General features: G+C 49.6%; 3 protein-coding genes across 3 annotated transcripts in view; 2 read left to right on the top strand and 1 right to left on the bottom strand.

Moving 5' to 3' along the window:
• Window positions 1-3,116, top strand: part of LTBP2 (latent transforming growth factor beta binding protein 2) — a gene marked incomplete at its 5' end in the record, with an annotated part of 68,515 nt that extends 65,399 nt beyond the window's left edge. Inside the window, one exon of the mRNA XM_082284423.1 lies at window positions 2,307-3,116. Within this exon, the coding sequence (XP_082140549.1) occupies window positions 2,307-2,473 (167 nt within the window). The 3' untranslated portion in view covers window positions 2,474-3,116. The remainder of the gene's footprint in view (window positions 1-2,306) is intronic.
• Window positions 3,117-3,865: 749 nt separating this feature from the next.
• NPC2 (NPC intracellular cholesterol transporter 2) lies at window positions 3,866-5,891 on the bottom strand. The gene is made up of 4 exons (XM_082284444.1): window positions 5,774-5,891; window positions 5,577-5,684; window positions 5,211-5,383; window positions 3,866-4,602 (listed from the first exon to the last, which is right to left on the bottom strand). The coding sequence occupies exons 1-4, from the start codon at window positions 5,856-5,858 to the stop codon at window positions 4,516-4,518; spliced, it is 453 nt and encodes a 150-aa protein (XP_082140570.1). The 5' UTR covers window positions 5,859-5,891; the 3' UTR covers window positions 3,866-4,515.
• Window positions 5,892-10,086: 4,195 nt separating this feature from the next.
• ISCA2 (iron-sulfur cluster assembly 2) lies at window positions 10,087-11,532 on the top strand. The gene is made up of 4 exons (XM_082284240.1): window positions 10,087-10,195; window positions 10,362-10,530; window positions 10,671-10,786; window positions 10,978-11,532. Exons 1-4 carry the CDS (start codon window positions 10,110-10,112, stop codon window positions 11,150-11,152), a joined length of 546 nt encoding a protein of 181 aa, XP_082140366.1. The 5' UTR covers window positions 10,087-10,109; the 3' UTR covers window positions 11,153-11,532.
• Window positions 11,533-26,315: the final 14,783 nt, after the last annotated feature.

Raw genomic sequence — 26,315 nt, 5'->3', positions numbered from 1 at the left:
CATTGTGCAATTGCCACAGTTTAATCTAGAGGGTATTTTCTCAATCTGTTTGAGTGTGTCATGTGAGAGTGTGTTGAAATCCTCACCATGGCCAAGGCACATCATATCCACCACTTCTCCCTTATCTGACAGGCCAGTTATCAGGTCAGGGAAGAGAACCAGATTGGCTTAATGTAATCAGGCCTTAACTGATCTGCACTAGCTATTTAATGATCCTCTTATCCTTTAGAGGGTTATGACCTAATCACTTACAAACCTGAACTGCTTAGGGGTGAGCAGACTGTAATTCTGGATATTCCCTTCTCTGTTTTTGAAGATGGTTACGAGATTTATCCTTTGTTGCTTCTCTGAGGCCTCCTTTATGCTCCCATCTCAGAGACAACTGTCAACTTTTCAGGAACTGCAGGCAGCATTAAGCATGTGAACTCATGTTGCTGCAAACCTTTATGGACGTAACTGCTTTATATCTGGTTGTTGAACCTGTCCATCACAGTGTGGCCTTTCCCTCCCTGTGCTCCTGCACCCTTGTTTAAACACTTTGAACATGGTCTGTGCCCTGTCTGATCACCATGAGTGTTTCTATGATGGCTGGAACAAAGCCTGTGTTAGCTGCTCCAGCCAGATCGACTGGCTTTTGTTTCCTCTGTCGATAAGAAGTAGACTTGCATTCCCTATTGTTTCCTGCTAACATATTTATGGAGCCTTTGCTTGTTGCCTTTTCTATCCTGAACTAACTAGCCCTCATTTTACACTGGAGCCTGTTTTTTTTCCTTTCAGTTCTGGTTGGTTCTTAGTCATCCCCATGTTTTTACCTTGCTGACTTCAGGCTTTTAGAATACTCCTGCAGCTGCTGCAGCACTTTCCCTCTCACTTCCCTATGGGGACAGCTTACCGGTGCCCTGTAAGGTGGGCTGTGTGCCCCCACCCCTACCCAAGTGGGCAAACTCCAGGATTTGGTGCAGACTGCTAGCACTACTCTGTTGCTTCTGGCTTTTGGGTCTCTCTGGGCTACACTTTCCTTGTTTTTTTTCTCCTCTCGATTTGGTGCCCAGATCAGCCTGCCTGCTCTTTCAGCTTTTACTTTCCCTTGCTTCTGAGGCTGCAAAGCACATCTCCCTTGATGTACCCAAATTTTCCTTGGGCTTCCAAGCAAGCCATCCTGTTCATGGCAATATCTGGTCTTGAGGTTTAGTGCAAGTCCACAGTGTCAGTTTAACAATTGGTTTGGCTGTGTGTGAAGACTACCCTGTTCCTCAAGCTCTCTCTTCTCATGTTTCCTCTCTCCTTCTTCCTCCTGTGACTGCTGTGCTTTCTCTTACCTCCCTGAAAGTTTTGCTTCCAGCATCTCTCCCTGGAGTTACACTTACCTTTCTTTGTCAGATGGCCCCCTCCACCTATGCTAGAGATAACCCCAGGTCCCTGGGGTGACAGAGCACTTTGGTCTTCCTGGGGTCCAGTGGCCACTGCTGGGGCCTTCTCTCTCCCTTGGGTGGGAACCCATCAGCTGCTCCCCACTTCCTGCTGATCAGTGGGGGTTGAGTCTGGAGTTTGTGGTCAGAGAGGTTGGACCTGCCTTGGTAGGTGACGATTTGGTCTCTGGAGGTCCTGTGGGTGCAAACAACGGTTCTGGGGTTGAACATGGGTGCTCTGTCCAGCTCATGGCCCCACCACAAGTTGATGTATCTCAGGCAGGGTGTCTGGGTGAGTACCTTTAGCAGAGCCGACCTGTCACAGTAGGGCAGCTGCTGTAGGGCTCACATGCACACTCCAGTCTGACAAGCTGGCCAACTGAGCCCTTTGGCACAGTTTGCAGGTTAATAAAATAAGCTGTTGTTTGTGCAGCACGAAGTCCCTCTGTGTTTTGGTCCTGGAGATGATAATCGGCCTCTCAGGGCCACCATCATTTGTCTGGTTGACCTTGTTGGATCAGAAAAGGGCATTTTCCAAGGCTAGAGGTGGCCTTTTCCCCAGATCTCAAGCTATTACAACTTGTTAGACAAAAGCTGCTAACCAGGGAGTGTCACCACCTATGGAGCATGGAGGGGCTATTATCTGGTTTGCATGGGGTAGGGTTCAATACTGTGCTGGAGGATACTGGAGATGCCACCCTTGGATACTACAGATGCTCTGCAGATATGCTGAGGGCATGAGAGGCTGGTGGGGACATCCTAGAGGTACTAGTTGGGGAACAACACAGGCAGAACCTGTGTGGGAGGGCCAGGAGGGATGGCAGGGGCACAAGGAGATGGCTGTGGGCTGGGACTACTCACTGTGCCATCAGCTCAGGCCAATCCTTCTCCTTGCAGATATCAACGAGTGTGAGAAGGTGGGCAGCCCTGAGCCCCTGTGCCGAGGTGGCACCTGCGAGAACACAGAGGGCTCCTACCGCTGCCAATGTTTGCCGGGCTATGTGGCCCTGGCCCGGTCACACCACTGCGTGCCCCAGACAGCCCAGAACCCAGCAATTGCGTAGCTCTAGGAGAGCAGGGGTGAGGGTGCTCACCTGTGCATGGCTCTGGGACCTGGGAGCACAGAGAAAGGCCCCCCCGGGGCTGTGGGGGCTTCGCGGCTCTTTGTTCCTTCCCCTTCGAAGTGCACAACTTCCCCGCCACCTCTCTCTACAGGTCAGGGCTGAGCTCCCAGCCTCTGCACCCCTCTTGGCCCTGCCAGCCCCTGCTCTTCCTGCGGCAGAGTCCACTCCAGCCCTCAGTACCTGCCACATTGCCCTGTGTCATGGAGGCTCACAGGACACCTTCCCTTGCCACACAGCTCCAGCCTCTCCCCCTCACCCTGCCAAGAAAGGGGGCTCATCTCCCTGCCACTGCTGCACTGACCTAGTGACAAGCCTTACCCACACCGCAGGTGCTGGCCTCACTCCTTGTGAGGCGTCCAGCCCCCAGGCCAGAGCTTTAAGATGGGGGTTCCACCCCAGCTTTCTAGAGCTGCTGCCTAACCTTGGGATATGGGAGAGAAGCCTGAGGGGCCCCAGGGCCAGCTCTTCCTGTGGCCTTTAGCCCCACACTTTGTGCCCCATGCTGGCTGGGCAGGGGGAGGGGGAGCAGGTCCAGCTTCCTTTCTGTAAAGTTGTTGGTGATTATTTTTTTTTAACCGAGTCTGCTGGAAACTTCTCTCATGTTGTTAAATAAAACATTTATTTTGGGCCCCTGTGGCTCAAGACACTGGGGCTTGTCAGAACCATGCTTGTCTTGCCTCTGCCAAGGGCAGACCCAACCCACTTTAATTCTTAGCCCTCTCAGCTGGCACATATCCAGAACAGAGAGCTTTGCCAGGCCAAATCCTCAGCCCAACACCAGTGGCAGGAGCCAACTCCAGTCCCTGCAGACAGCACTGAAGTTACAGCTGCTCACACCCTGCCTTGTTCTCACACAAGGGGGCTGCAGTTCCCACATGAAAAGGTGTAGTTACTGCAGTTAGTAAGAGCTCTCTGGCAGGTCTGGGAGTTGTTTTTCCAGCCCCATAGAGCCTTCAGTATAAAGACCTTTACCTACGCTGCAGCAAGCAAGGCTGCCTTCTACACCATCACCTCTTCAGGGAGCCTTTGCACAATTTCAAGACTGCATAGGACTAGCAAGGCAGGAGCACAGCCAGACATTGCCAGCTGGAGGCCAGCAACAGAGATGTTTGGTTGCTTCCAGGCCATCCACACTTGGGCCAGCATACCACTTCTATTTATGCCTTCAGATAAGAAGTAAGACCAGCCGAACCCCAACTAGAAGATGCCCAGGCACTCTTCTTTTCCTCCTGCTCTTCTTCACTCACAGAATACAACACAAGCAGATTTTGTCTAGCCTTTATTAAAAGGAAAGTTATAAAAAGAGATTCAAGAGCTCGCACCAGCTCCAAGTTAGTAGTAGTGCAAACCATTGGTTAGAGAAAGAATCATCCCTGCAGAGACACTGAACGCCATTTGGCTTTGCATCCACAAAAAGGAAGTTTTCCCAGCTGGAGTCCTGCTGGCTTGAGCAGAGGCCCAGGACAGAGCAGGCTGTCAGCTCAGGGAAAGACTCCTCTCCTTCCCTCTGCTTCAGCTGCATGGATAGCAAATGCAGGTCCCAGGGGCGTCCTGATCACAATAGAGCAGGAGAAACATGGGAGGGTGGATGCAGCCAGCATTCTAGAAGAGGCACTGAAGGGTTACCAGGTAGCAGCTCAGACAATAGCCAGGTTCATCGCTGAGAAATTCCTTTGTGAGGACAGACAGCTTCACGTCGAACAGATAAAGTGCCTCCACAGAGCAGCTGGAGGATGATGCTCAGTCACTCCTGCAGCAGACACTACTGCCCCTCAAAGCTGCTAGGAGAGCACCCCAGGGGTGTCACCTAAACACAGTAAGAGCACTCTGCCCATGGCTGATCTTGCAAGGAACGCAGTGCTGGCTGCTCAGAGGCTGCAGAGCTCTGAAGGAAGCAGTAAGAAATGCTTATTATATAAAAGAATTTGGCCTGTGTTGTTTCTGGTTTTCCCCTCCCCAATCCCTACTCATGGCAGGGCTCCTCAGGTGGTAATCTGCACTGGTATCTTCCAGCAGAACAACATCTGGTCCTGGTCATCTACCAGCTCCCACTTCACAATCAGTTTAATCTGAAAGAGAGAGGAGAAAGGAAGATAAGAACGTTCAGGAAATCTTAAGGGAAGGGCATGGGGAGAAAAGTAGTCACTTGTGTGCAACCAGGAGGTCCTGGGAGCTCTTCACAAAGAGGACAGAGCTGGGGCATTGCCCTTGCGTGCAGTAGGTGGGCCATGCTCATGCAGCGATTCCTGGAGTACCATCTAAGAATGGAGGGCTCAGTTGCATGACACACACTGCACTTGGATTCCCACTCCCTGAGAAAGTAGAGTGGAAACAACTGCAGCATCCCCAGCTAAACTGCACTTCAGTCGAGCACCCCCAGTCTGTGAGCATTCAGCTGCATGCAGCAGGCTCTGGTGGGAGGCACAGCACAGGAAGATACTGGAGCAGCTGAAGCCACTTCTCAGCAGCTGGAACTAGCTGCTTCCTTTGCTGGGTCTGTCCCAAAGTGAGAACTTGAAACTAGAGTCATACAGCAGAAAGAACACCAGACTGCCTATGGAGTCTACTCTCTCTCACCAGAACAGAACAAGGTGTCTTCCCTTAAAGGCAGGTGGTGAGACTACCCCAGTATACTCAGGCAGTAGCTGAGCAGCTGACCAGCTGCCTGCATACTTACACTGGGGTACTCGCTCTTCACAGGGAGTTTATTCAGGTAGCTGTAGGAATGGCCCTTCTGAATGGGGCACTGGATCCCGGACTTGCATCCATCAGGCTCAGGAATAGGGAAGGGTACGTCCACATGCAGCATCTCCCCGTATACCCGTGCTTTACTGCCCTGGCTCTCGATCTCTGCAAAACACGGAGTACACATGTATACCTCACACCCTGCCCTTCACATACCCTAGAGGCTGCAAGAACACAACTCAGGGACACTCTTCCTCCCACCCAGATACATCTCCAGGCGCCCATCTCCCCTCCCAGCAGTGGGACACAGAAGGGATCACCTGCCCCTGCCCACTCCCGCTGGGGATGTGCTCCTTACTGCTGGCGAAGGTGACGTTGATGCTGTAGGATGTCCCCTTGTGGAGCAGGCAGGGCTGAGTGGGGCAGGGGCTCACGTTCACCTCCTGGATGCTGCCGTCTATGGAACCTGCAAGTAAGAGCCGGGATTACCGGGCAGTCTCCGCCTGCTGCCGCACTCCTCCCGCTGCTCCGCAGCCGCGGGCCGGAGCCACTCACCGCAGTCAACGAAGCGGAGGGGCTCGGCCAGGGCGGTGGCGGCGGCGCCCAGCGCCAGGAGCAGGGCGAGCGGGGACGGCACCATGGCGGCAGCGAGCACGGTGGCAGCGGCGGCACCTCCCCGGTGTCACATGAGCGCGGTGGCCCCGCCCGCCGGTCAGCTGGGGCGGGCCCCGCCCGCGGGGCCGGGCCGGATCACTGCGCGCTCCCGGGGTCGGGACCGCCCGCCTCCACCGCCGTGGCTCTGGGCAAGGCTGCAGCCGGGAGAGGACGGCGGGAGCGCCGCTGTGACAGGGGGCAACGGGACAGCCCGAGAGTGGTGGTGGTGTGCTGGAACTACAGCCCTTGGACAGACTAGACAGCCAGCCAGACACCGTCTCCAAAAGCGCTGGAACTGGATATTCCCACTCCTGGGCTGTCCTGGGACAGTCAATGTCAAAGGCAGCAGCCGGAGGACAGGCTCAGATACAGGCAGTACCATGGGCCCGGAAGTTCTTCTGCTGCCCTTACTGAAAGGGGATAAAACATAAAGCCCATAAAGCTGCTGTAGTAGACTAGTCCGTGGCCTTGTTCATACATATCCCATACCTCGTGTTCTGCATGTTGAAAGCCGTTTGCGTAACGTGAGTGCCAAGAGTTACATCTGCTGAGTACCTGGCGTGGCTGCCACCTTTCAGAGAGCACACACACATCAGTCCCGTTTCTCAAACTCGTGAATTGTCAGAGACTCCCTGCTTTGTGCTGTGGATGCCGAGACTAACCAGACGACGCTTCGGAAAGCATTTGACCCAAGGTAAAGTTTACAGCTTTTCACCAATTTCACATGGTAGTAACTTTTAGCCTTTCTGGGATCATGTCAGAACACAGTAGAGAGGCATGTGAGTGCTGATTTGGTAGGAATGCGGCAGAGCTGACACAGCGTCCCCGCTTCAGACCTCTGTCCCAGTGAGGTGTCTGCCAGCTCAGCTGCAGCTGCACAGCCAAGCGACTCAGAGGTGGCACCCCATGCTTTGCTCAGGCCCTCTGCAAAGGGTGTCACATCAGAAAGGTGTGTGGAGCTTTTTAATTTTTTTTAAAGATTTCGAATAAGCATTCAGTTTCCAAAGGCATGCATACCAGGGTGCTTACAGCAGCCCTATGGAAAAAAAACCCCACTCTCAAAAAACTCCTGCTGAGACTAAGCCATGTATTTAAGCCCACCTAGCACACTTTATAACTGACCCAGATAAAGGCTTTTCCTTGCGCATGCCCTTCAAAAGGCTTCCCTTATCCTTCACGTCTTACATATGGTAAACAAAGCTGCCTATCTGACTGCTGCTAACAGAACTGCAGTCAGGTCAGAGCAACACCATAAAGTGCTGTCACATATTCACAGGATAAGTAGTGCTTGGAATTTGCTTGGGAACAAATTCCACAGTCCATTAAATCAGGATGCCTTCCTGTGAAACCACTCACCATGTATCTTTGCTTCACAGATGCTTTTACATAGTGGCAGTGACTATATACATACAAGTCAACACATATTTCAAAGTCTGTGAACTAAAAATATTGAATCTGGGATCAAAATTAACTTGTCTATTTCCCCTCCCTGCACCCCAAACTGGAGTAATAAAAAGCCATAAGTCTGTAAATCCACAGCCAAGGCCTTTACAGAAGAAAGAAGAAGAAACCTTCTGCCCAAGGTTTTTAGCTGATATCATACACTACCATGGTGTCAGTTTTGCAATAACATTACTAAAGCTTAAATTCCTCAGGGCAGCACAAGCATCTTGGGCCAAACAGACCTTGCTTTTAGGCACATGTCCCCTGTGACATCTGATAACAGGCATAAGCCTCCAGGTTCCCTTGGAACCAAACATTGCTTAAGAAAGATTCAAATCAACTTTAGGCTGGTCTCATTACTTTGCAGATGGAGGTCCTTTGAGATTACCAACATCACAGGGAGCTTATCCTGCAGAAACACGAGGGGAAAAGGCTAAGAAAGCTGGCAGAGACATTCTTTCCAGCAAGACTGATACTCAAGTTCTTAATTTTTGTAGTTCAACCAACTCTATTACATGAGGAAAAAGCCTGATGTTCCACTTCATCAAATATCTACACCTGATTAATCCAAATCCCTCTAACAGCACTGCACTTGCAGCTCACTAAACAGATGCGCTTGCAGGCACTACAGCGTCAGTGAATACAGCAGGCAGGTTCTCAAGAAAATCCACATACAGAGACTAATCAATTTAACTGTTCTTTCAGCCAGAACATGCTCATTTTGCTACAGATTGTCAGAATTCACATTTAAATTCATCACATCCACTCTTACATTCAACACCACACCAGAGGTTTTATTATCACCAGTTTCTGAAGCACTGAAACAATTTTAGTTTCCCTTCAAAATAGATACAAGATTATTTTAGCATCATATTTCAGAGGAGAAAAGAGCAAAATATCTAGTGAATTCAGCTCTCAGACAAATCTTTTCAATACAGTGTGCTTAAAGAGAGCTAAACAAACTCCCCAAACCAAGACACCACAAACCAGAGTAAGAACAGGAAATCAAAGCACAAACTTAAAACCAGCTTATGTCCAGCTATCAGGAATGACCAACAAAATCAGAGCCCAGGAAGGAAGAAAAACTAGACTTTAACTCCGTGAATAAAAAAGCAACCAACCATCCCTGTACCACATAGCTGACTGAAAGAGAAAATGGCCAGTGGTAAGAGATGCAAGGGAGTAGCTGTTCTTCTTAGTTACACCCACCTTCCCTTGTCACACCAAAAACCTGTCCCCAGCACCTGAGTCCTCATCACAGAGGATTATTAATTATATTAACTGAGGGATGCTAGCTGGCCTTCTTCTCATTCTTTCAGTCTGCAGGAATCATCTCAGCAATGTCCCAAAGATCCTTGAAGCTAATTGCCACACTACTGACACACCACCAGTAAAAATGAAAGCAACTATAAAGTGTCTGGTTTTTGGGGCTACATCCATTCTCCAAAAGGTGTTCACAGTGAATACAGCCACAACATGGAGAAATGCAGCAAGATCAATCTAACAATCCTACTCCTCAGGACAAGAGGAGTAGGAAAGCCAATGCAATATGGAAAGAAATCAGGCATGATCCCTCCTTGCCTTTTCTCCCAGGAGGTTTTCATTCCCTCCTCCAAGGTGCCAGCTTTTGGCATGCCACACTGATAATAATCAATAAACACTCCAATATGTTTTTATTTGAACATTCAGTGTTCCCATATCCCTGATGAGGATTCATCAACTGCTGCAGGTACCTGCATTAGTACCACTCCTGCTGGGACCCTGCCTGTGATACTCTCCTGGCTTTATCCTAGCATCATTAGAGCTAACCCAGGAGTAAGCAAACTTGAACAGCTCAAACCAGTCTTTATTTACATGCTCAGGATGGAACAAATAAGTAAAAGCACGTGGTTACAGAAGCATCACCATGCTTGGAGCAGGATGGTGAGAAAGCAAACTGTGACAAGGTCCTGAAATCCCCTGATGGTAAATCACCCCCTCCTGCTGGGATGACAGGTTTTCTTCCACCAGTCTTCCACACAGTCACTGTATGACTCTCCGCAGGCCTGGCTAGGGCTGAGGAACAGGATTCCTCCCACAGAAGCACATGAAGAAGAAAGAGATAGACTCTTTTAACCACGAGTGCATCCGTGATCGACCGGTCAGACCACTGTCACACGGCCGACGACCAGGAGGAGCTTAAATCACCGTGGGAGGGCAGCGTGCCCCGGGCGGTCGTAGGGGCCCATCTGGAGTCGGGTGAGCCCTGCCGGGCCCGGGGCCTCCTCCCAGCCTTGCTGCGGTGGGAGGAGAGGGACGGTGTGGGTGTGAGGCAGAGCACAATCAGCAGCGCCGGGCCCAAGCGCTTGAATGAAGGAAGACTGTCCTCCACCTTCTGAGCTAAGCCCCCACCTGATAAAGGAGAGCAAACCAGAAAAGCCGAGATCATGGAAAAACCCTAAAAACCCTCAGCCCTGGCCCCATGTTTGCTCTTCTGCCTGCCCCAACGCCCCTGCGGCGGCACCTCGATCCTTCTCTGGGTTCTGCTCAGGACAAACAACCTCACGGCTAATCTCGGGACAAGCATGCCCTGAAGGACAGCGCTCGCTGTTCATTATTGTTCAGTGCTTCATGGCTGCGAACACCCCCAGAGCGAACGGCAGCTTAGCGCGAAGTTCCAACGCCTGTAAGGCGTTTACCGAGGCCGAGGCCAAACACTGCCCGCGAAAGGGCACCGCCGCCCCGCTGACGCAGCGCCCGGGGCCCGCCCGGTGTGGGCGCGGCCGCTCCCGCCCGCCGCGGCCGCACTTCCACCATGGCGGCGGGGCGGGGCTTGGCCGGCATGGCGGCGCCGGCGGCGGTGCGGCGGTGGTGGATGTTGGCGGTGGGCGGCCGGACGAGGTACCGTTCCCTTGAGCACTCGGCCCCTTGGACCCTCTCTCGGGGACACGGAACGTCCCCGCCGCGCGGCAGGGGTTGGCGGCCGCAGGGGCCGGGCCCGCCGCCCGCTCTGGCGGCGCGGCGCGGACCCCTCTGAGGCGCCCCCTTTCCCTTCTCCCCGAGGCAGCTGGTGTCCCGCTTCGCCGTGCCCAGGCCGAGCGCTGCCCAGGCCCCCGGCCGGCCCTGCCCTCATAGCTGGCTCCCCGCTGCGCTGGGCGTCGTCCGTCTCCGAGCCGGGCCCGAGGGAGAGCGGCCCTAGCGAAGGACAGGTCTTCCTCAGCGAGAGCTGCGTGAAGGTGGGGACTCTCAGAGGGGCTCGGGTGTCTCTGGGAGGGTTTCCACACTGCCTGCCCCCACGTCGCGCAGGGGAGACGTTTGAATGTTCACCAGTTTGTTCAGCAGGCATTTTAATCTTCTTCCTTTTATTTATTTGTAGAGGCTGCTGGAAATCGCAGAAGGATCAGAGTTTCTCAGGCTGCAGGTGGAAGGAGGTGGCTGCTCTGGCTTCCAGTACAAGTTTTCCTTGGACACAGTTATCAATCCTGATGACAGGCAAGGACAAAGGAGTGTTGTGGTGGTCAGGTGTTACTGTTCTTGGCAAAAACGGCAGGAGAGGGATGTGTGAGATGATGGTACCTTACATTGAAGGGAAGAAGCCTGTGAGATAAGGAGCATGCTGAGGTTGCACTTCTCTGTAAGGTCTTTGGCACAGTTGATGGTTAAATATGCTGCTTTTTTTGCAGGGTGTTTGAACAAGGTGGTGCCCGAGTGGTTGTGGATGTGGACAGCCTGGCCTTTGTGAAAGGTTCCATGGTGGACTTCAGCCAAGAGCTGATTCGAAGCTCCTTCCAGGTGGTGAGCAACCCCCAGGCAGAGAAGGGTTGCTCATGTGGGACTTCCTTCTCTGTCAAGTTCTGACTGGACTTGCCATGGATGGACACTGTTTGCAGACCCTTTTGGCAGTCTCCAGAGGGTTTATGTTTGTTCTTTTCCCTGCTGCTCCCTCTCATCTCCCTTACCCTGTGACACAGCTGTTACACATTACTGCAGCTGTGTGTGTGTTTGCACTGAGCCTGTCTCCAAGACTTGTTGGCCTTCCCTTCAGAAACGATGAAGTAACCATGAGCACGCACCCAGGAGCATCTTCAGCGCCTTGTGAACCACTGGCCAGGTGGTGCTGACTTGCCTGGCCTCTCCTGAATGTGGAACTACCTAATTGTCTCTGCAAGAGAAGGCTGTACATATATATATGTGTGTGTTTATCAAAAGTTCTTACTTATAAAAGTCTATGAGATTGATTGGTATTGTTAGTGCATTTACATGTGGGTAGAATCTGGGTTCTTTCAGGCTAATGTTGCTTATTCCATGATTCCATGTCTTCCAAGTGAATGGGACTTGGAGTGTTTCTCACATGTATCTCCCAGAGTTGCTGGCCCCCCACTGCCCAGCTTACAGTGGGCTTTTCCAGATACTTTGCTCTTTTCTTGCTGAACAGGATTCTCTTGGTCCCAGGAACCTGTGGTGGCTTTGCTGTAAGTTCCTGGGATGATGGTTTTTATTTGTTCAGAGTAAGTGAAACCAAAAAATTTGAGATAGGAAGAATTAATAGCTTATGTCTTTTATATATAGAAAAAGAAAAGCCTTGTGTATATATAAAAAAATAAATTACACAGCTCTCAATGCTCCAGTGCTATTTTAGGCTCTTCCTAAGCCTGACTTGGAATTTTAGGTCCTACAGACTCTCAGGTTTCGTAGTGTGGTTGCTGCCTGCTCTTGCCAGCAGGAAGGGAAGTTAAGGTGATACAGACAGAGAGCTGGAGTACTGCCTAAGGGTTCGCAGGTCCTTTTGACTTAAAGTTGTCTGGGAAGCTTTTCCATAACTGGCTTTACCATTTAGTCTCTGTCTAACATGCCTGGTTTGATGAAAGGCTGGAATAGGTCCATTCCTTTCTAAGACTCCCATGGAATGGGAAGTCTAGAAGTTTCCAGAATAACATCCTTTCGATTAGTCATTTTCTGTAGTTTTTTATCTACCACTAGATGTCTTTTAAGTCAGTGATTCACCTGCTTCTGGATGAAAGGAGAGATGGGGAAGCTATTTTTGTTCCCTCTTTTTTCTTTTATCTGATCATAATCAAATTGTTTAAGACTTGAGTCTTTCACGTGAGTGTGGGAGCACTGCATGACTTCAGTCTCAAGGGAACCGCCTATGGCAAACCGTGAGCTTTTCAAGGCTCCATGCCACAGGCATTTTTTGTTAAGCTTCCCAAATGCCTTTTTAAACTATTTAGTAGTCCCTATGTTCAGCACTGTTTTGCCTATTTATTTCTAGTGCTCAGAGTTGATAGCCAGCTAGTTTCAGTTCCATCAGCAGATGTTACAGGAGCTCATACATGATCTGCTCTGACTTTGTCACACAGGGATGCACATGGATAGGATGTGGAGCAGTGGCTCTTTCCGTTTAGCCCTTTCCATTTCCTGCAGTCAACAATGTCTGCCTAGTTATGTTGCTATCAAAGAGAGCTATCATGTTCTGTAGAAGGGAGTAAAAGGATGTAGTTAAAAGACTTGCCTAAACCCCTGCAGGATGTTTTAACCCTACTCTTATGTTCCCAGATCTTGAAGGTGATGTCAGCCAGAACTGCCTTTGAAAAGTGTAAGACCTTAAAGCTTGTGTGGGTAGAATACATTAGATAACTCAATTTCTTTCAGCTGGGATAGCTGTAAGTTGGCCAGAGGAGTTGCTTTCTGTACCAGGAAGGTCCATTCTTGATCCATTTCTCACAGACTGATTGAGGTCAAGTCTCTTTTGGGATCTTTTATGGGAAATAAAAGTGCAGCAGTAGTGCTGGCAGGTAGCAAACCAGCAGCTACCAAGGCTTTTCTTCCCTGGACTAAAGCCAGCCTTCAGCCCCTGTAAACACGCTGGCTTCATCTTGGATTACTGTTCTTGCTAAGTGTAAATGTGCCGTGTCTGTTCAACATAGCCACGTTCCACTTGCCTACACTTGCTCTACGCCCATGCAGTAGCTGGAAGTGCTGTCCACGTGGAGTGCTGCCCCTTTCAGAGGGTCTACCTCTCCCTCGAAGGGACTATGCAGGGGATAAGGCTTTGGTGCCCACCAGTGTCACTTGCAGCCTTGCTGTGAAGCTCACGTGTGATTCAGTCTGCCCGCGGTCCTGGCAGTACTGCTCTGACTGCACTAGGTGGACCCCTTACTCCTTGGGACTCACTGCACCGGACATACACAGGCATTCTGGGGTGAGGATGGATCTGCTCTGTGCAGGACCTAAGCAAGAGCAGAAGTTTCTTTGCAGCTGTGTGTTTTGGAGGCAGGCTGGTATTGCTGCAGTGTGGTCCTTAGATCAGAGAAAATGCTAGGAGCTGGAGAGATTCCAGCCCATACACCATGTTGCTCTTGGCTTCCTAGTCCTGCTTCTTGGCAGAAGGTGTAACCTATTGGCCAAAGCTATTGGTTTTCCAGTTCCCATTAGGGAATGGGTGCAAAGGGTTGTCTGTCACCTCGAGTTGTCCTGGCTCTTTAGAAGTCTGCCAGTACATCAGAACTTCTGTCAATGTTAGGAAGTCAGCAAAGGGTTTCTTGTTGACAGCGGGGTACTGTGGAACTAAACCACTACAGGTACAAAGGTGATCTTGGTATATTTTGGCTGTGTAGGCAGAAAAGGCTAGATCTTGGTTCCTACTGAGAAAACCTAACCTGTCAAGGTTTGTGCACTGAATAGGTAACAAAGATGGCACCACAGTGTAGCCTGCGGGGCAAGACCCGTGGTGCCAAGAGAAGGACACAGAAGATTAGACGGGATTTGATTCTGCCTGGACCATGAAGGGCTACCAAGGCATGTCTGCAGGAGGTCTTTAGTGTGGGAATAGATGGCAGCCCTTGTACTGAACCACTGAGAAGAAGCTGAAGGAGCTGGAGGTGCTGCCTTTGCTTTGTGGCAAATGAGAAACTGCAGTGGAAAATCTTTCTCTGCTCCCACATAAAGAAGGAGGATTCTCTCAGTTCACCCACCTGACAAGGAATGAATGATCAAGAAAGATATTTATGGAAGCCTTAAGATGAAACTTCAAGGGAAAAGGGCACAGTCATCAGTGTCACTGACAAGAAGGTAGAAGAAGATGGAATAGAAATTCTCCCTTTGGTGAGAGCTTCTGGAAGCTCTGTAGAGGCTTGTTGGTAGACGACCAGCACATCCTGAGCCTGTGCCTGGCTCTGTTCTTCAGATTCAGTATCTACCATGGCCTATTAACTGAGGGTCCCACTTCAAGGCCTCAAGCCAGGCAGTGGTAGGGAAATAGGAGATCTTTGTTACGCCCTTTTTTTCGTGGTTTAGGGATATGCATAAGGGTGCTGTGCTTGTGTTGGTGGGCCCCTGTGTGGTATCATTTACTACAAAGAGCATTTTGAGATGAGTGGCTACAATAAGACCAATGGCCAACCCGGTGAGTGTTAGGGGAATAACTGTCCCTCTCACCCATACATTTTCATCTGCAAAATTTCACTAATCTCAGACCTTTCTCTTGTGAAATTATACATCTGTACAGAGCTGCTGGGTGAGTCAGGAAGACAACTAGGGTTGAGGAACCAGTACCCTCTGGATGACACCCACTGGGGCTTCTGCTTCTCCTACACAGTAATGTAATTTCTTACCACCTCTAAGGGCTTGTCTGAATCCAGCACCTGGGGGAGGAATCACTGAGCAGTGGAGGAGGCAATAATGGGAAAGCAGAAATGCATGGAAAGAAGGCTTCTCTTGTCTGTGTCCCACGCTGTGAAGGCACGTGCTTTGTACCAAGACTGTCTTCAGCCTTACAAACATTTTAAACATCTGGTGGCAGCTGCAAGTGAAAAACCATTTTTTTAAATTGAGTTTTTACAGTGTGAACAGTTCCACTGTTCACACTGTAAGCTGGGACTGGTCAGTGGAGTTTATTCCATTATAGAATATTCTGAGTTGGAAGGGACCCACAAGGATCATTGAGTCCAACTCCTGGCCCCACACAGGATAGCCCCAAGATTCACATGTACCTGAGAGCATTGTCCCAATTCTTCTTGAACTCTGGCAGGCTTGGTGCTGTAATCATTTCCCTGAGGAGCCTAATCCAGTCCCAGTCGCCCTCTGGACAAAGAATCTTTTCCTGATATCTAACCTAAACCTCCCCTGATACATGCCATTTCCTTGGGTCCTGTCACTGGTCACCACGGAGAAGAGATCGGTGTCTAACACTCCTCTTCACAAGGAAGTTGTAACTGCAGTGAGGTTTCCCTTCAGTCTCCTCCAGGCTGAGCAGTGACCAAGTGACCTCAGCCACTCCTCATATGGCTTCCCTTCAAGGCCCTTCACCATCTTCATTGCCCTTGTTTGGACACTCTCTAATAGCATTATATCCTTCTTATATTGTGGCACCAAAACTGCACACCCAACTTGAGGTGAGGCCGCCCCAGTGCAGAGCAGAGTGGGACAATCCCCTCCCTTGCCTGTGATGCTGTGCCTGATGCACCCCAGGACATGCTTGGCCTTCCTGGCTGCCAGGGCACTGCTGGCTCTGATTCAACTTGCCATCAGTCAGGACCACCTGGTCCCTTTCCATGGGGCTGCTCTTGGGAGTTCAGGGATAAATTCAGAGCAAGTGTGCTGTATTTCCTGATGAGCTGCTACAACTCCTGCTTAAGGACTGAACCAAACATTGTCTCCACTAGCAAACACCACCATCAGATTCATTAACAGAGAGTGTGACAGCATGTGCAGTGTTTTTCTTGTTTCCTTTTCTTTGCCTGTTTTCATGCACACCAGCCAAAGCTCTCACCATGCTTCTCTGGAACAGGCCATAGCTGCCAGAGAAACTGGCAGTAGAGGAAAGGATAACCTTGTGTAATGGTGTGTAATGGTGTGTTTGATACAGCTGTCAGCCAGCCTGGATAAACAACCACAGTTCAAGGACACAGAGCATTGGCAAGGATAAACTGCAGCCACCTGTATTGTATCCAACTTCTGTTTGGGAAGCTTTTTATTGGCTTTTTTTTTTCTTTTTTTTTTTTTCTTTTTTTTTTCTTTCTTCTTTTTTTCTTTTTTTTTTTTTAAGAGGATGAATCCCTGAACCAAATGCCATTAGGGGCTAGGTAGAGGAATAATGGTGCAGTTCAGATCCCGCTGGGTTCTAAGGAATATGTTTGCTCTGCATGGTTTCCAGGATCAGGCTGCAACTGGCTTTGATCTGTGCAGATACCTGCCTGGGAAACAGCTCAGTAGATCATGAACCTGGGGTTGGTTTAGTATCCAACTGTGGACAGAAATACTGTGTGAGTCAGTTGAAGCTGTTCATGACGGTGAGATGGGCCATTACACCAAGGCTGTGATTCCGCAACCCATGGGGAGCAGTTTGTGTACAGCACTTTCTGCCGCTGGCCTTCCCAGAACTTGTATGGCTCTTAATATTTCCTGCTTGAGCAATAAGAGTTTATGGTCCTAGTCTTTGTTGTTGATTAGAACCCAAGTTTGTGCCCCTGTTTTAATCAGTGCTCATTTACCTTTGGCATCCTTCAGAGGAACAGAATGGTATGTCTTTCAGTTGCCATGGAAACAGCGAGACTAAATGCACATTTCCATGGCAACCTGCCATTATCTTCAGCTCTATCTGTGGGTCTCATTTTCTGACCATGGGGGTGGGGTGATGGAACTTCATCGCTTAAAAAAAATTTAAAAAAAATAAAAAAAAAGAAAGATGCTACCACCATCATCACCACCCCCTTTCCTCCTTTGGCTCAGGCTTGGGGCTGAGAGAGACCCATGACTACTCCAAGGCTCCGAGGTACTCTCTTCAGCTTCTTCTCCCCTTCACCCTCTAAAAATAGATACATTCAGAACAATTTGATGACAATGTTCCAGCACTTCTCTAAATTCTTTGTTTCTTCAACTAATGTTCCTAGCAAAGGCCCTTGAAGTTAATTGAACTTTCCAACGGGTTCCAAAGGTCAAAGTGTCCCAGCTTCTTTTGGTCCAAAGGGCCAAGGGTTAATTACAGGGTCTAAGACTCCAAGGAGAAGAAGCCTTTGTCTGCTGTGGCTGGAGGCACCAGGGCACATCACATTAACCTCAGGAGTGAGGGATGTTCCTTCAACGGGGGCAGCTTGTGCTGTTGCAGGAGGCAGCACCCATCAGAGAACTAGGGATCAAAGGCAATGCTTATCTGTTCTGTGTGTGACTCAGGGGATACAGGGCAGAGAAAACAGTTATAATGCTTATGATGCATCTAGCAGTCCACCAGCTAGAAGTGCTTCTGGCCACTGCTAAAGTTTCTGCCTCCCCCAGCCACTGAGTCAGGAAAAGGACAAAATCTGCTGTACTTTGAGCAATTGCACACAGCTGTTCCTTAAGCCCGTTTTCATTATTCTTGTTCTAGCTGGCTTGAACTTTAGCTAATTCCTTTTATTCATGGTCTAATCTTGATTACTGAGGGGAAAAGCTTGTGTTTCACACAGTTCTAGCCTGATGCAATAGTTATCAAGGGAGAGGATGTGGTAGAACTCTCCTTCTACATCTGCCCCACTAGTCTTTCCCACATGCTGAAGCAGAGGATGATAAAGCTCTGTCCATTCAGAAGTCAGCATGGAGACAGAGGTGGTCTTCACAACAGGTCAGCCAGGTAAGGCAGGTGCTGCTCAAGCACGACGGTTTTTCCTTGCTACAGCTGATTATATGTGACAAAGAGCTGTCTCAGTCAGCCTGGGTTTGTTGTTTCATCAAGGGGAAGAACAAAGACCAGTGAGTCCTCTACATTGCTGAACTTGTAGAATTTCACCCTGGAAAGATTACTGCCTGGACACATTGCCAAGGTTTGGCTCGGAGCTATTGCTCGAAAGACACTGAGAATGTTCTCTGAAATGTGGGGACCTCCCTAGATGCTGAGCACTGGGACAAACTCTGCATGGTTTGCATGGACAGAAGTTTGCTGGGGATGTGCTGCTGGTGCTGGGCCAGGCTGGCTTGGCCCCATGGCCTGGCTTGGGCTAGGACCTACAGGAGGTTTTCGTGCTGGCTCAGCCGTAGCCCTGCAGTCATGACTCAGAGCCCCACAGCCAGGGTGGCTTTAGGTGCTTCCCCTCCTCTCAATAGCAGCTGAGCAGGCACTGACTGAGGGAGTGGCAGGGCCCCCTCTTCAGCTTCTCCTTGGCATCCTCTGATGTGTCCAGCTGAGGCAGTGCTTTCGCCAGCATGTTGGGCAGGTTGTGTGGCAGGCTTCCTTTCATTTCCCTGCCTGTCCATGCATGATTGCCACAAACTTCAGACATGGAAGATTTGTATTAAATATAGAAACTTTACAGGGAAGAGCTAATAGCATTTGGAAAAGAAAATTCAGTAGCTGCCTTTGGTGACAAAGGCAGAAGTAATGGGGCAATGCTATTGTTAGCAGAACTTATCTACCAATGTCTGCAAAAGCTTAGTGGGGAGCAGGAAAGCAGTAGGACTGTGTGGCAGATACCTTGGCTGCTTAATAAAATGCTTTCCCCTGCTGCCGCTGTCCTATGTTCCCTGATAACAGGCATAGGCCAGAAATAGGACTGCCATGGTGAAAGAATTTACTTAATCCTCTTCGAGCTAAGCAAAAATGTATCAGTGAAGAGCCAATTCACAGGGCAGAGCTGAATTACATGAAAGAAAATTGTGTCTGCAAATCAAATAGAGCTCAAAGCATTGTGAGAGAGCAAAGGCAAAACAGGACAGTTTGGGAGAAGGGGGAATAGCCCAGAGAGATGCTTAGGGGTGAAAGGCAACAGGAGGTATATGCTAAGCCTCCCCCAGCTCTGCTATGGAAGCACAGTTTGGTGGGTGGATGAAGCTCTCAGAAAGTGGGAGGGCACTTAGAGTTGTCCGGGTATTGTAAGAGGCAGAAGAACCTGGTAAGACCTGGGAGACTCTGAGAAGACAAGAACTGGTGAAGAGTTGGTGTCACCTGTCCCCACAAGATACTACTGTTGGGGGTGCCAGATCTATGAAGTCATTTACCTGCTGTTCTCTGTTTATGAACTTTGAATGGCAACTGTCTGTGCAGAAGGACCATCAACGAACTGAAACTGCCAAAGTCTCAGGTGAAAACCAGACCTGCCAAAGGACTGGAACATTACTTGCTTTCCAAGAACTGGGCCCCACTGGCCTGGGAAAAGGCAGCAGATCTGAAAAGCAAGGGTGCACAGAGCCTTGGTCATTGTTTTATATGCTTAGGAGCAAGCGCTAGTTCTCCAAAGCAGTAAAGGCTCCTGTTGTAAGAATTTGAGAATCAGACTTCTGCTGCTTGAGGATGCTTTCTTCTAAAGTATGCTGGGCTTTGTGGGTTGATGTTCTTTTGATCTGTCCTGGATGAGATAATTTTACCGGGCAGATGAGACTACTCAGTTTGGGGGACTTCTGGAAGACTGAGCCTTGGGGATGGGCAGGGACGTCCTAGCTCCCCTGGAGCTGCAAATGCCAAGTAGTTCAGCAGAACAGCTTATTGAGAGAGTTGTTCATCCCGAGACAAAATGAGGGCACACTTTCCACAGCATGTCCTATGCTGGGCACAGAGAAGTCTCACTCACTGCCTGAGCTCCTCACTTAATGATCAGATGTGAAGGGCTTGCTACACATGACCCTGCAAACTACCTCTTGCCCAGAGGAACCTGATTGCATCCTCCCAGGGAAGTTGATTTATGTAACTTCTTTTGGAGTCTGTGCTTCTTTTGCCCCCTCTCCTCTTGTTCATGTTTTTCAGATACATTTGATTTATACATGCTCACTCCCTTCCTCACAGGAACGAGTTTTGGTGCATGTCAGTTGCGTGAGAGAAAAATTTATAGAGCAAGCTGCAGAGGAAAGCAGCTGGGATCTTTCTTAGAAAAGCCGCAGTCGTTAATTATAGGAGTCTAACTAAACCTCAGCTCAGGCAAAAAGCATTTTCTAGATCTCCCTGCTTTCTTTTGTATCTTCCTGCACAAGTTGTCACATCAAAGTCAGGATTCAGGAACGAGTGAAAACAACACCCACCTTTTTACATAAAAAAGGGATGCTGGGTGCCAGGGAGCAGCTCTCTTTCTGGCTCCCTCTTCTCACAAACTGGCGTGAGGGGCACTGCACCACTCCCCAGCAAGGGCTGCAGGCAGTGTTTGTCTGTCCCTTGGGCTCGCTCATGCTTATTCCCTGCAGCATGGTGATTCAGCTGCTACCTTACTAAAGTCTTTCAGGTCTGATCTAAACACCTGCTTTCTCTCCCCAGCTCAATTCTGTGCAGGTAGGCCTGTTCCTTGGGACAGCAGGTCTCCCAAGAATACATTTTATTAGTGGAGTCACTGCAGAGCTGGGTATCTGCATCCCAAACATCTTCCTGTGTGCACCACTGGCAGTGTCAGCAGCACTGGAGAAGATTTTCTCTGTATGAATTTACCCCAGGGGAAGAGAGGGAGGAGACCTAACCTGGACGTCCTTAAAAGCCTAATACGTCCCATGCGTGTGCCTCTCTGATATGTTTTTGGCTGATGATCCCAGTAGAGGCCATGCCATTCAGAGACTGCCTACACAGATAGCTTGTCTTAACTTGGCCAACTTGCTCGTAACCTTTGCTCATGTCACCTCATGTAATACTGAGATAAGAGTATCAGCAGGAGTCTGTCTGCATTAACAGCTAGGAGATACTAAGAGGAAAGAACTGGGAACATACCTAGGGTAGATAAAGCTGATTTGGTGTCTTTGACAAAGGAAATTGTTATATGTTTTCCTCAGAGTTTCACAGGGTTGCCAGGACATGTGTGTGCCTAACCAAGGGCACTGTCATCAGAAGCTGATTTGGGTGCCCCAGATGGATGTTCACAGCCTTTTGCTGGGGCTTGGACAGGGAGAGAAAGGAAGGGAGGCCCTGGTTCACTTATTAAGAGGCATTCTCTCTCTACTGTCTTTCTGCTGCTCAAAGGAGAAGGCAGAATCCGTACTTGATAAGAGCCTTTTGCCTGCACTGAGACCCCTCTTAAAAGCTGCTAAACATTAAAAAATAAGAAAGAAAAAAATTCTGAGAGCACTTTGATAGTCCTCACAAGAAGGTGAAACAGAAGAGCCTTTGAGCTGCACATAAGAAAGACTGGTGAAGCTGAAATCTGGCAACAGTTCCCAGCTGGTGAGGGAGGTGCTTTTCTGCTGCAAGCTCCTGTCATGACTGATGCAGAGACAGAGAGAGGAAAAGCACAAAATCCTCTGTAGGCAATAACTAGCACCTCAAAACCCCCGGGGTGTCAGTGGGATGGGGAGGCCGAGCCAGTGCTCATCCTCTGCCTTCCCACAGGGACTTGGCCCTGGGCTCACCCCAGCAGAGGCACCCAGCCTCACCACATCATGCCTCCTCCTGCAGGACCCCTTCCCACTGCGGGAACCTCCCAGCCAGGCAGCTTTCCCCTGCTTTGCATCCTCCCAGGTTTCCATAGCAATCGGTGGTGGCAGCTGTGCGGAGAAGTCAATGGAGGGAAATGAGGGTTTCTTCCCATCCTGGGCCAGCTGAAGGCTTGGGAGAACAGGACCATCCTGATGCTTCTGATGAAGGTAGCAAGACCCAGGCTGTGCCAGTTCACTCCCAGCCAGGCCAGGGCACAAGAATGTGATGGGAATGCACAGCTCCTAGGGCTCTGCAGGGTAGGTTTTGGGGGACTGCATGTACCCCAGAGCTATCCCCACACACACCCTGCCTTGCTAGCAAGCTACTGATACTGAACTGATGCCACCCCTGATTTTGTGTCTTCTTCCATAGCCTCCGTGTCTTTCACCCCTCAGCCTGCACTGTTTTTCCCCCCTTGGCACATTGTCAGTCACTGAGGTCAGAAATTAATCTTTAGCTTTAATGGAAAACATTTTAGAGGGAGGCAGGGAGGGTGGAGAGTGGAGTGGCACAGACAGCCTTGAAAGCAGAATTTTTATTTCTAGGATGGGGCAACAGGGCACTGGAGTAAAACCTCAGGGAGGGAGAAGAGGGAGGGGAATACAGGTATTCAAGACAGTACTCCAGCAGAAAGAGAAGGAGCATCCTGGGTAAGCTCCCTGTACTCTTGGCTCCATGGGGAGACTAAATTTCATTATCTGCTAACCCATCCCTACTCCTCCATACACAGATAGGAGGAAGGGGGAGACCTGCCCATGCAAACCAAATGGAAAACTTGGGGGAGTACATGCAAAAAATAAAATGAAAATGTCAATTTGAACCCCAAATGTTTCATATTATTTAGCTTAAAAAAAAAAAAAGGTTATTTTTGAAATGGAACTGTCGTGTTGAAAGAAAGCCAAGCTACTTCATTTGTAAAATGTCCAAACATAATGTTTTGACATTTTCAGGAAAAAAATTGTCCCATACTTTTTCAGACAAATCTTGCTACAAATGTGTCTGAAAAGTTGGGCATCCTGCAAACTGCATTTTGAGGCAAGCTTGGCATGTGCCAAGCATGTTTCACATGCTCCTGGGCACAACCCAGGCATCTGAAGCACAGCAGTGGTGGGCAAACCCTGGAGAGCTGCCCAGGGAGCAGAGCTGCTGAAGTATGCTTGACACAATTTGGGCAGGTCCCATTTGTGCCCAGGGCAGCTCCATGTGGCTGCCTTAGGGTTTCCCCGTGACCCAACTCCCACCAGCACTTCTCTGCCTGCAGTAGGAAGCATGGCACAGGTACCCACAGGATGATGTGCTTGTTCCTGCCTTTGGCTCCAGCCACAGCTCTGCTGTAAGGGTGAAAACTGGGGCCCTGATTATATTTAGCATATGATAGGGGGGAAAGGAACTATAAATAAGCTAGAACCATCCTTCAATTGTTCCTGCAGCATGGGAAAGGAAACACAGAGGTTTCTGGCATAATCATGTTCATAATCAAGGGGATTCTTGGAGAGCTTGAATGCAAGATTTATAGATTGGAGAGAGGGGAGCAGGCACAGACACCAAATGCTGTGTCCTGCATAGCCTATTGAGAGATTTATGTGCTTTTCAGCAGCAAGATTAGATGTCAAGAGGAGATTACCATTTACAACATGGTGTACCACTGCACGCTGAGACCTCTGGTCTCACACAGCACCTCTGTGCCAGGCACCAACTGCGATACGGCTTTGACTGCCTACACACCTCAGGCCTCAGCAGGTTAGAGAGGCTAAGGGCACAAATCTGGGCGGGGATTTCACAATTGCCCATGCCAGACAGGGCTGCGCTGTCCCGGGCTTGTTTTGAGCTCAATAAAACAGACCTTTACAAGATATGTCCTTGAATTGGGAGGGTGACCAAAGCTGGTGCCAGGCAGAGCCCTCTGCCTCATTTCATGGCTGACATAGCTTAAATCTTGCCCATTGCAATAACCTGTTCTGGCACACTGTGTGTGAGATTTGAGAGTCTCTATTTCCATGAATTCAGCATTTTCCTGTCTTCACTGAGAGGCTTGCTGGAGGAAAAGTGAGGAAAATACATCTGCAAAGGTAAGAGGAAAAAAAAGCAAGCAGCAGTTGTGACTTGAGCTGTCTGCAAATCCCTAGAGGGACCAGAGGACTGCTGAAAGCATCTCCACTGAAGCAGCTCAGTCCTGAGAATGCCTTGTGTCGCTGTAACAGGCTTGACACCAGCACTCCCAGAGCAGTGCCCTGAGGACCTCTCAGCCCTGACAGCTGCCAGAGACATTTTCCTTAAGCCAAAGCAGGTTTCAGGGTTAATATCCTTCCCCTCTGGGGGGCTGAAAACATTCCCTGGAGCCAGGTTCCTCCAAATTAAACCCTACATAGAAGCAACAGATAGTGATAAAGTTTTGTCTTGGGGCACAGGTCTTCTCTCTGTATATATTCCTGCTTTAATACAACATAGCTCAAGAAATAAAGCTGTTTCCTGCCTGCAGCTGGGGCCAAGGCTCCTTGCAGCAGCCGAGGACCATGGATAAGTATGAGATGGCCACTGTGGCAGCTGTGTAGTCCAGAGCAGACAGATGGAGGGAGCTGCACTCACTGTCCGCCTGGCTCCCAGCACCACTGCCTGCAAGCTTCTCAGAAGAGAATGCTGGTTGTTCTGACATTTAGAATACATTAAAAATCATTACAGGTTCTTCTGGAACATTTTAGAGGGTGAAGCTATTGATTTAAAAACTCAACATCAGTTCTGTAAGAGAGTTGAAACCTCCCTGGTTTCCTCCTGTGAACAGCAGTGCCTGGCCCTGGCTGACAGCAGGAGTACATTTATCACACTGCTATCTGTCCCTAGTTCATCTCTGCCCTATGCGTTGTGCAGGGCTGTGTGACAGAGCACTCAGCTCCCCAAAAGCCTCTCAGTATGTGAAGGATGCTTCCTCTCTTCCGTTTTGTGGATCAGCTAGGGACTGGTGTATTTTCAGGTCTAAAAACAGCACCATGTGAACCTGCTGCTCTTTGCTGCCTGCTGTAGGGAGCATTTCAGATGCTCCTGGATCCCAAGGACATGCCACCTTAGCCAAACCACTCCCATTTCCTTCACAAGGATTGCCCATAATGAGGGATGCAACACTGCCGGTGTCTCCCAGTTGCATAGTCCAGCTTACACTGTGGCAGGCTAGAAATTATTTTTATTTTTAAAATATATTAAAAAAAAAAAAATCTATGAAAAATAATTTTATTTGCAGCTCATGGAAATATGCCTGTAGACAGTGGCCCCAAAGGAGGGCTGTCAAACTCCATGATCTTAGGAATGATGTTGTGAAGACTGACAGCACTGTCTGCATGACAAGTGTTTGTGCAATCCGGGAACAAGTGGCCCGGTCCTCAGTGCTCCACATGTGTCCTCCTCCTCTGTCCCTTGACTTTTTGGATTCAGAGGACCCGACGTTCAAGGAGCAACTTCACACCTGCTGTCATTTATATCTCCTCCTGACTTTGCTGCCCCAGCCTCAGATGCCATTTCCCCCAGCACAGTGTAGCATCCTGCTCTGGCTCATCATGCTGATGGCAATTAATAACTTCACTGGTTTCACTCTAAGTACAGGAAAAGGTCCTTCTCTTCATGCCTCCTGTTTATACCTGTACACTACTCCAGCTTTGGTGGCAGAGTTGGAGAGCTGCCCTGATTTTACCCACTTGAGCTTTGCCCTGTTGGATGCCAGGACTCCTGAGACCAATTTGTTCCTGGCCAGCCAGCCTCTCTGGGTCATGGAGGACATCCAGCCTACCTTGGGCTTGGACTTGCTCTGTATGTTAGACCGCTGCCGAGGACAGATGCTCAAGCACATGTGCCCCTGCCATGACGTGCATTTGTGTTCTGGCCCATCTGCAGAGCTGGCTGTGCTGTGACAATATCCACTTCCCATGGTCTGTGGCAGCAAGACAGCCAGAAAGCAGGGGGACCAGTGGGGCCTTAGTTTCAAGGGAATTAGGCAATACCTCTAGTAAAGACAATTTGTCATGCTGAGGTGTGAAAGACATCACAAAAGTGCTACACATCTGACACAGGGTGACACCAAGTTTTTGCCAGCTTAAACAGACCCATGTGCTATGATGGCTTCAGCCTGACTGATTTTCTTTACCAGTCTAAGTGTTTTGCACTTATGATGAAAGAACAGAGGCAGTGAGGTGCCAGGTGCCACCAGCACAGGCAGTGAGGGCTTGAGAACCCCCTGCCTTCTGGGGCCTGAGCAGGAGGATGAGCATCTCACACTGCCCCAAGCCCTCATGTTGTGTTCACTGCCAGATGACAGCCAGCTGGCACCACACCTTCCTGGCCAAGCTCCTCAGCATCCCTGAGCTCCTCAGTATCCCCATGCCCACTGGGAGCAGGCAGGTCCCTCCTGTGGTGACAGTAATGCAGCAAACTGCAGCAGTGCTCAGCCCCTCAAACTTCTTTCTCTGTCAGCAGAACTGAAATGAAATTGCCTCCGCTGCTGGCTCTGGAGCGAGCTCATATCTCCTGGCCCTTAATCAGGGCAGATATGAAATTTCTTATCTGTTAAGTAAAACGGTGCTGCACTTCAATCCATCCAATTATTTTTTCCAATAAGTGTGAGTGAGGGGGCTGGCGGGGCTGGCTGTGGGAACTCATGCAGTCAGCAATGTGCTGGCAGTGAAG

This window comes from Coloeus monedula (genome assembly GCF_965178545.1).
Source record: "Coloeus monedula genome assembly, chromosome: 6".
NCBI classification, from domain to species: domain Eukaryota; kingdom Metazoa; phylum Chordata; class Aves; order Passeriformes; family Corvidae; genus Coloeus; species Coloeus monedula.
The sequence above is the reverse complement of the archived record's forward strand: the minus strand, read 5'-3'. Positions and strand labels throughout refer to the sequence as shown.

Coding starts and splice junctions, on each gene's coding strand:
- NPC2 (XM_082284444.1), bottom strand. CDS start 5,858: ATGGTGCCGTCCCCGCTCGCCCTGCTCCTGGCGCTGGGCGCCGCCGCC. Junction 5,384..5,576: donor CAACGTCACCTTCGCCAGCA/GTAAGGAGCACA, acceptor CGTGTTTTGCAG/AGATCGAGAGCCAGGGCAGT. Junction 4,603..5,210: donor TGAAGAGCGAGTACCCCAGT/GTAAGTATGCAG, acceptor TCTCTCTTTCAG/ATTAAACTGATTGTGAAGTG.
- ISCA2 (XM_082284240.1), top strand. CDS start 10,110: ATGGCGGCGGGGCGGGGCTTGGCCGGCATGGCGGCGCCGGCGGCGGTG. Junction 10,196..10,361: donor GCGGTGGGCGGCCGGACGAG/GTACCGTTCCCT, acceptor TCCCCGAGGCAG/CTGGTGTCCCGCTTCGCCGT. Junction 10,531..10,670: donor TCAGCGAGAGCTGCGTGAAG/GTGGGGACTCTC, acceptor ATTTATTTGTAG/AGGCTGCTGGAAATCGCAGA.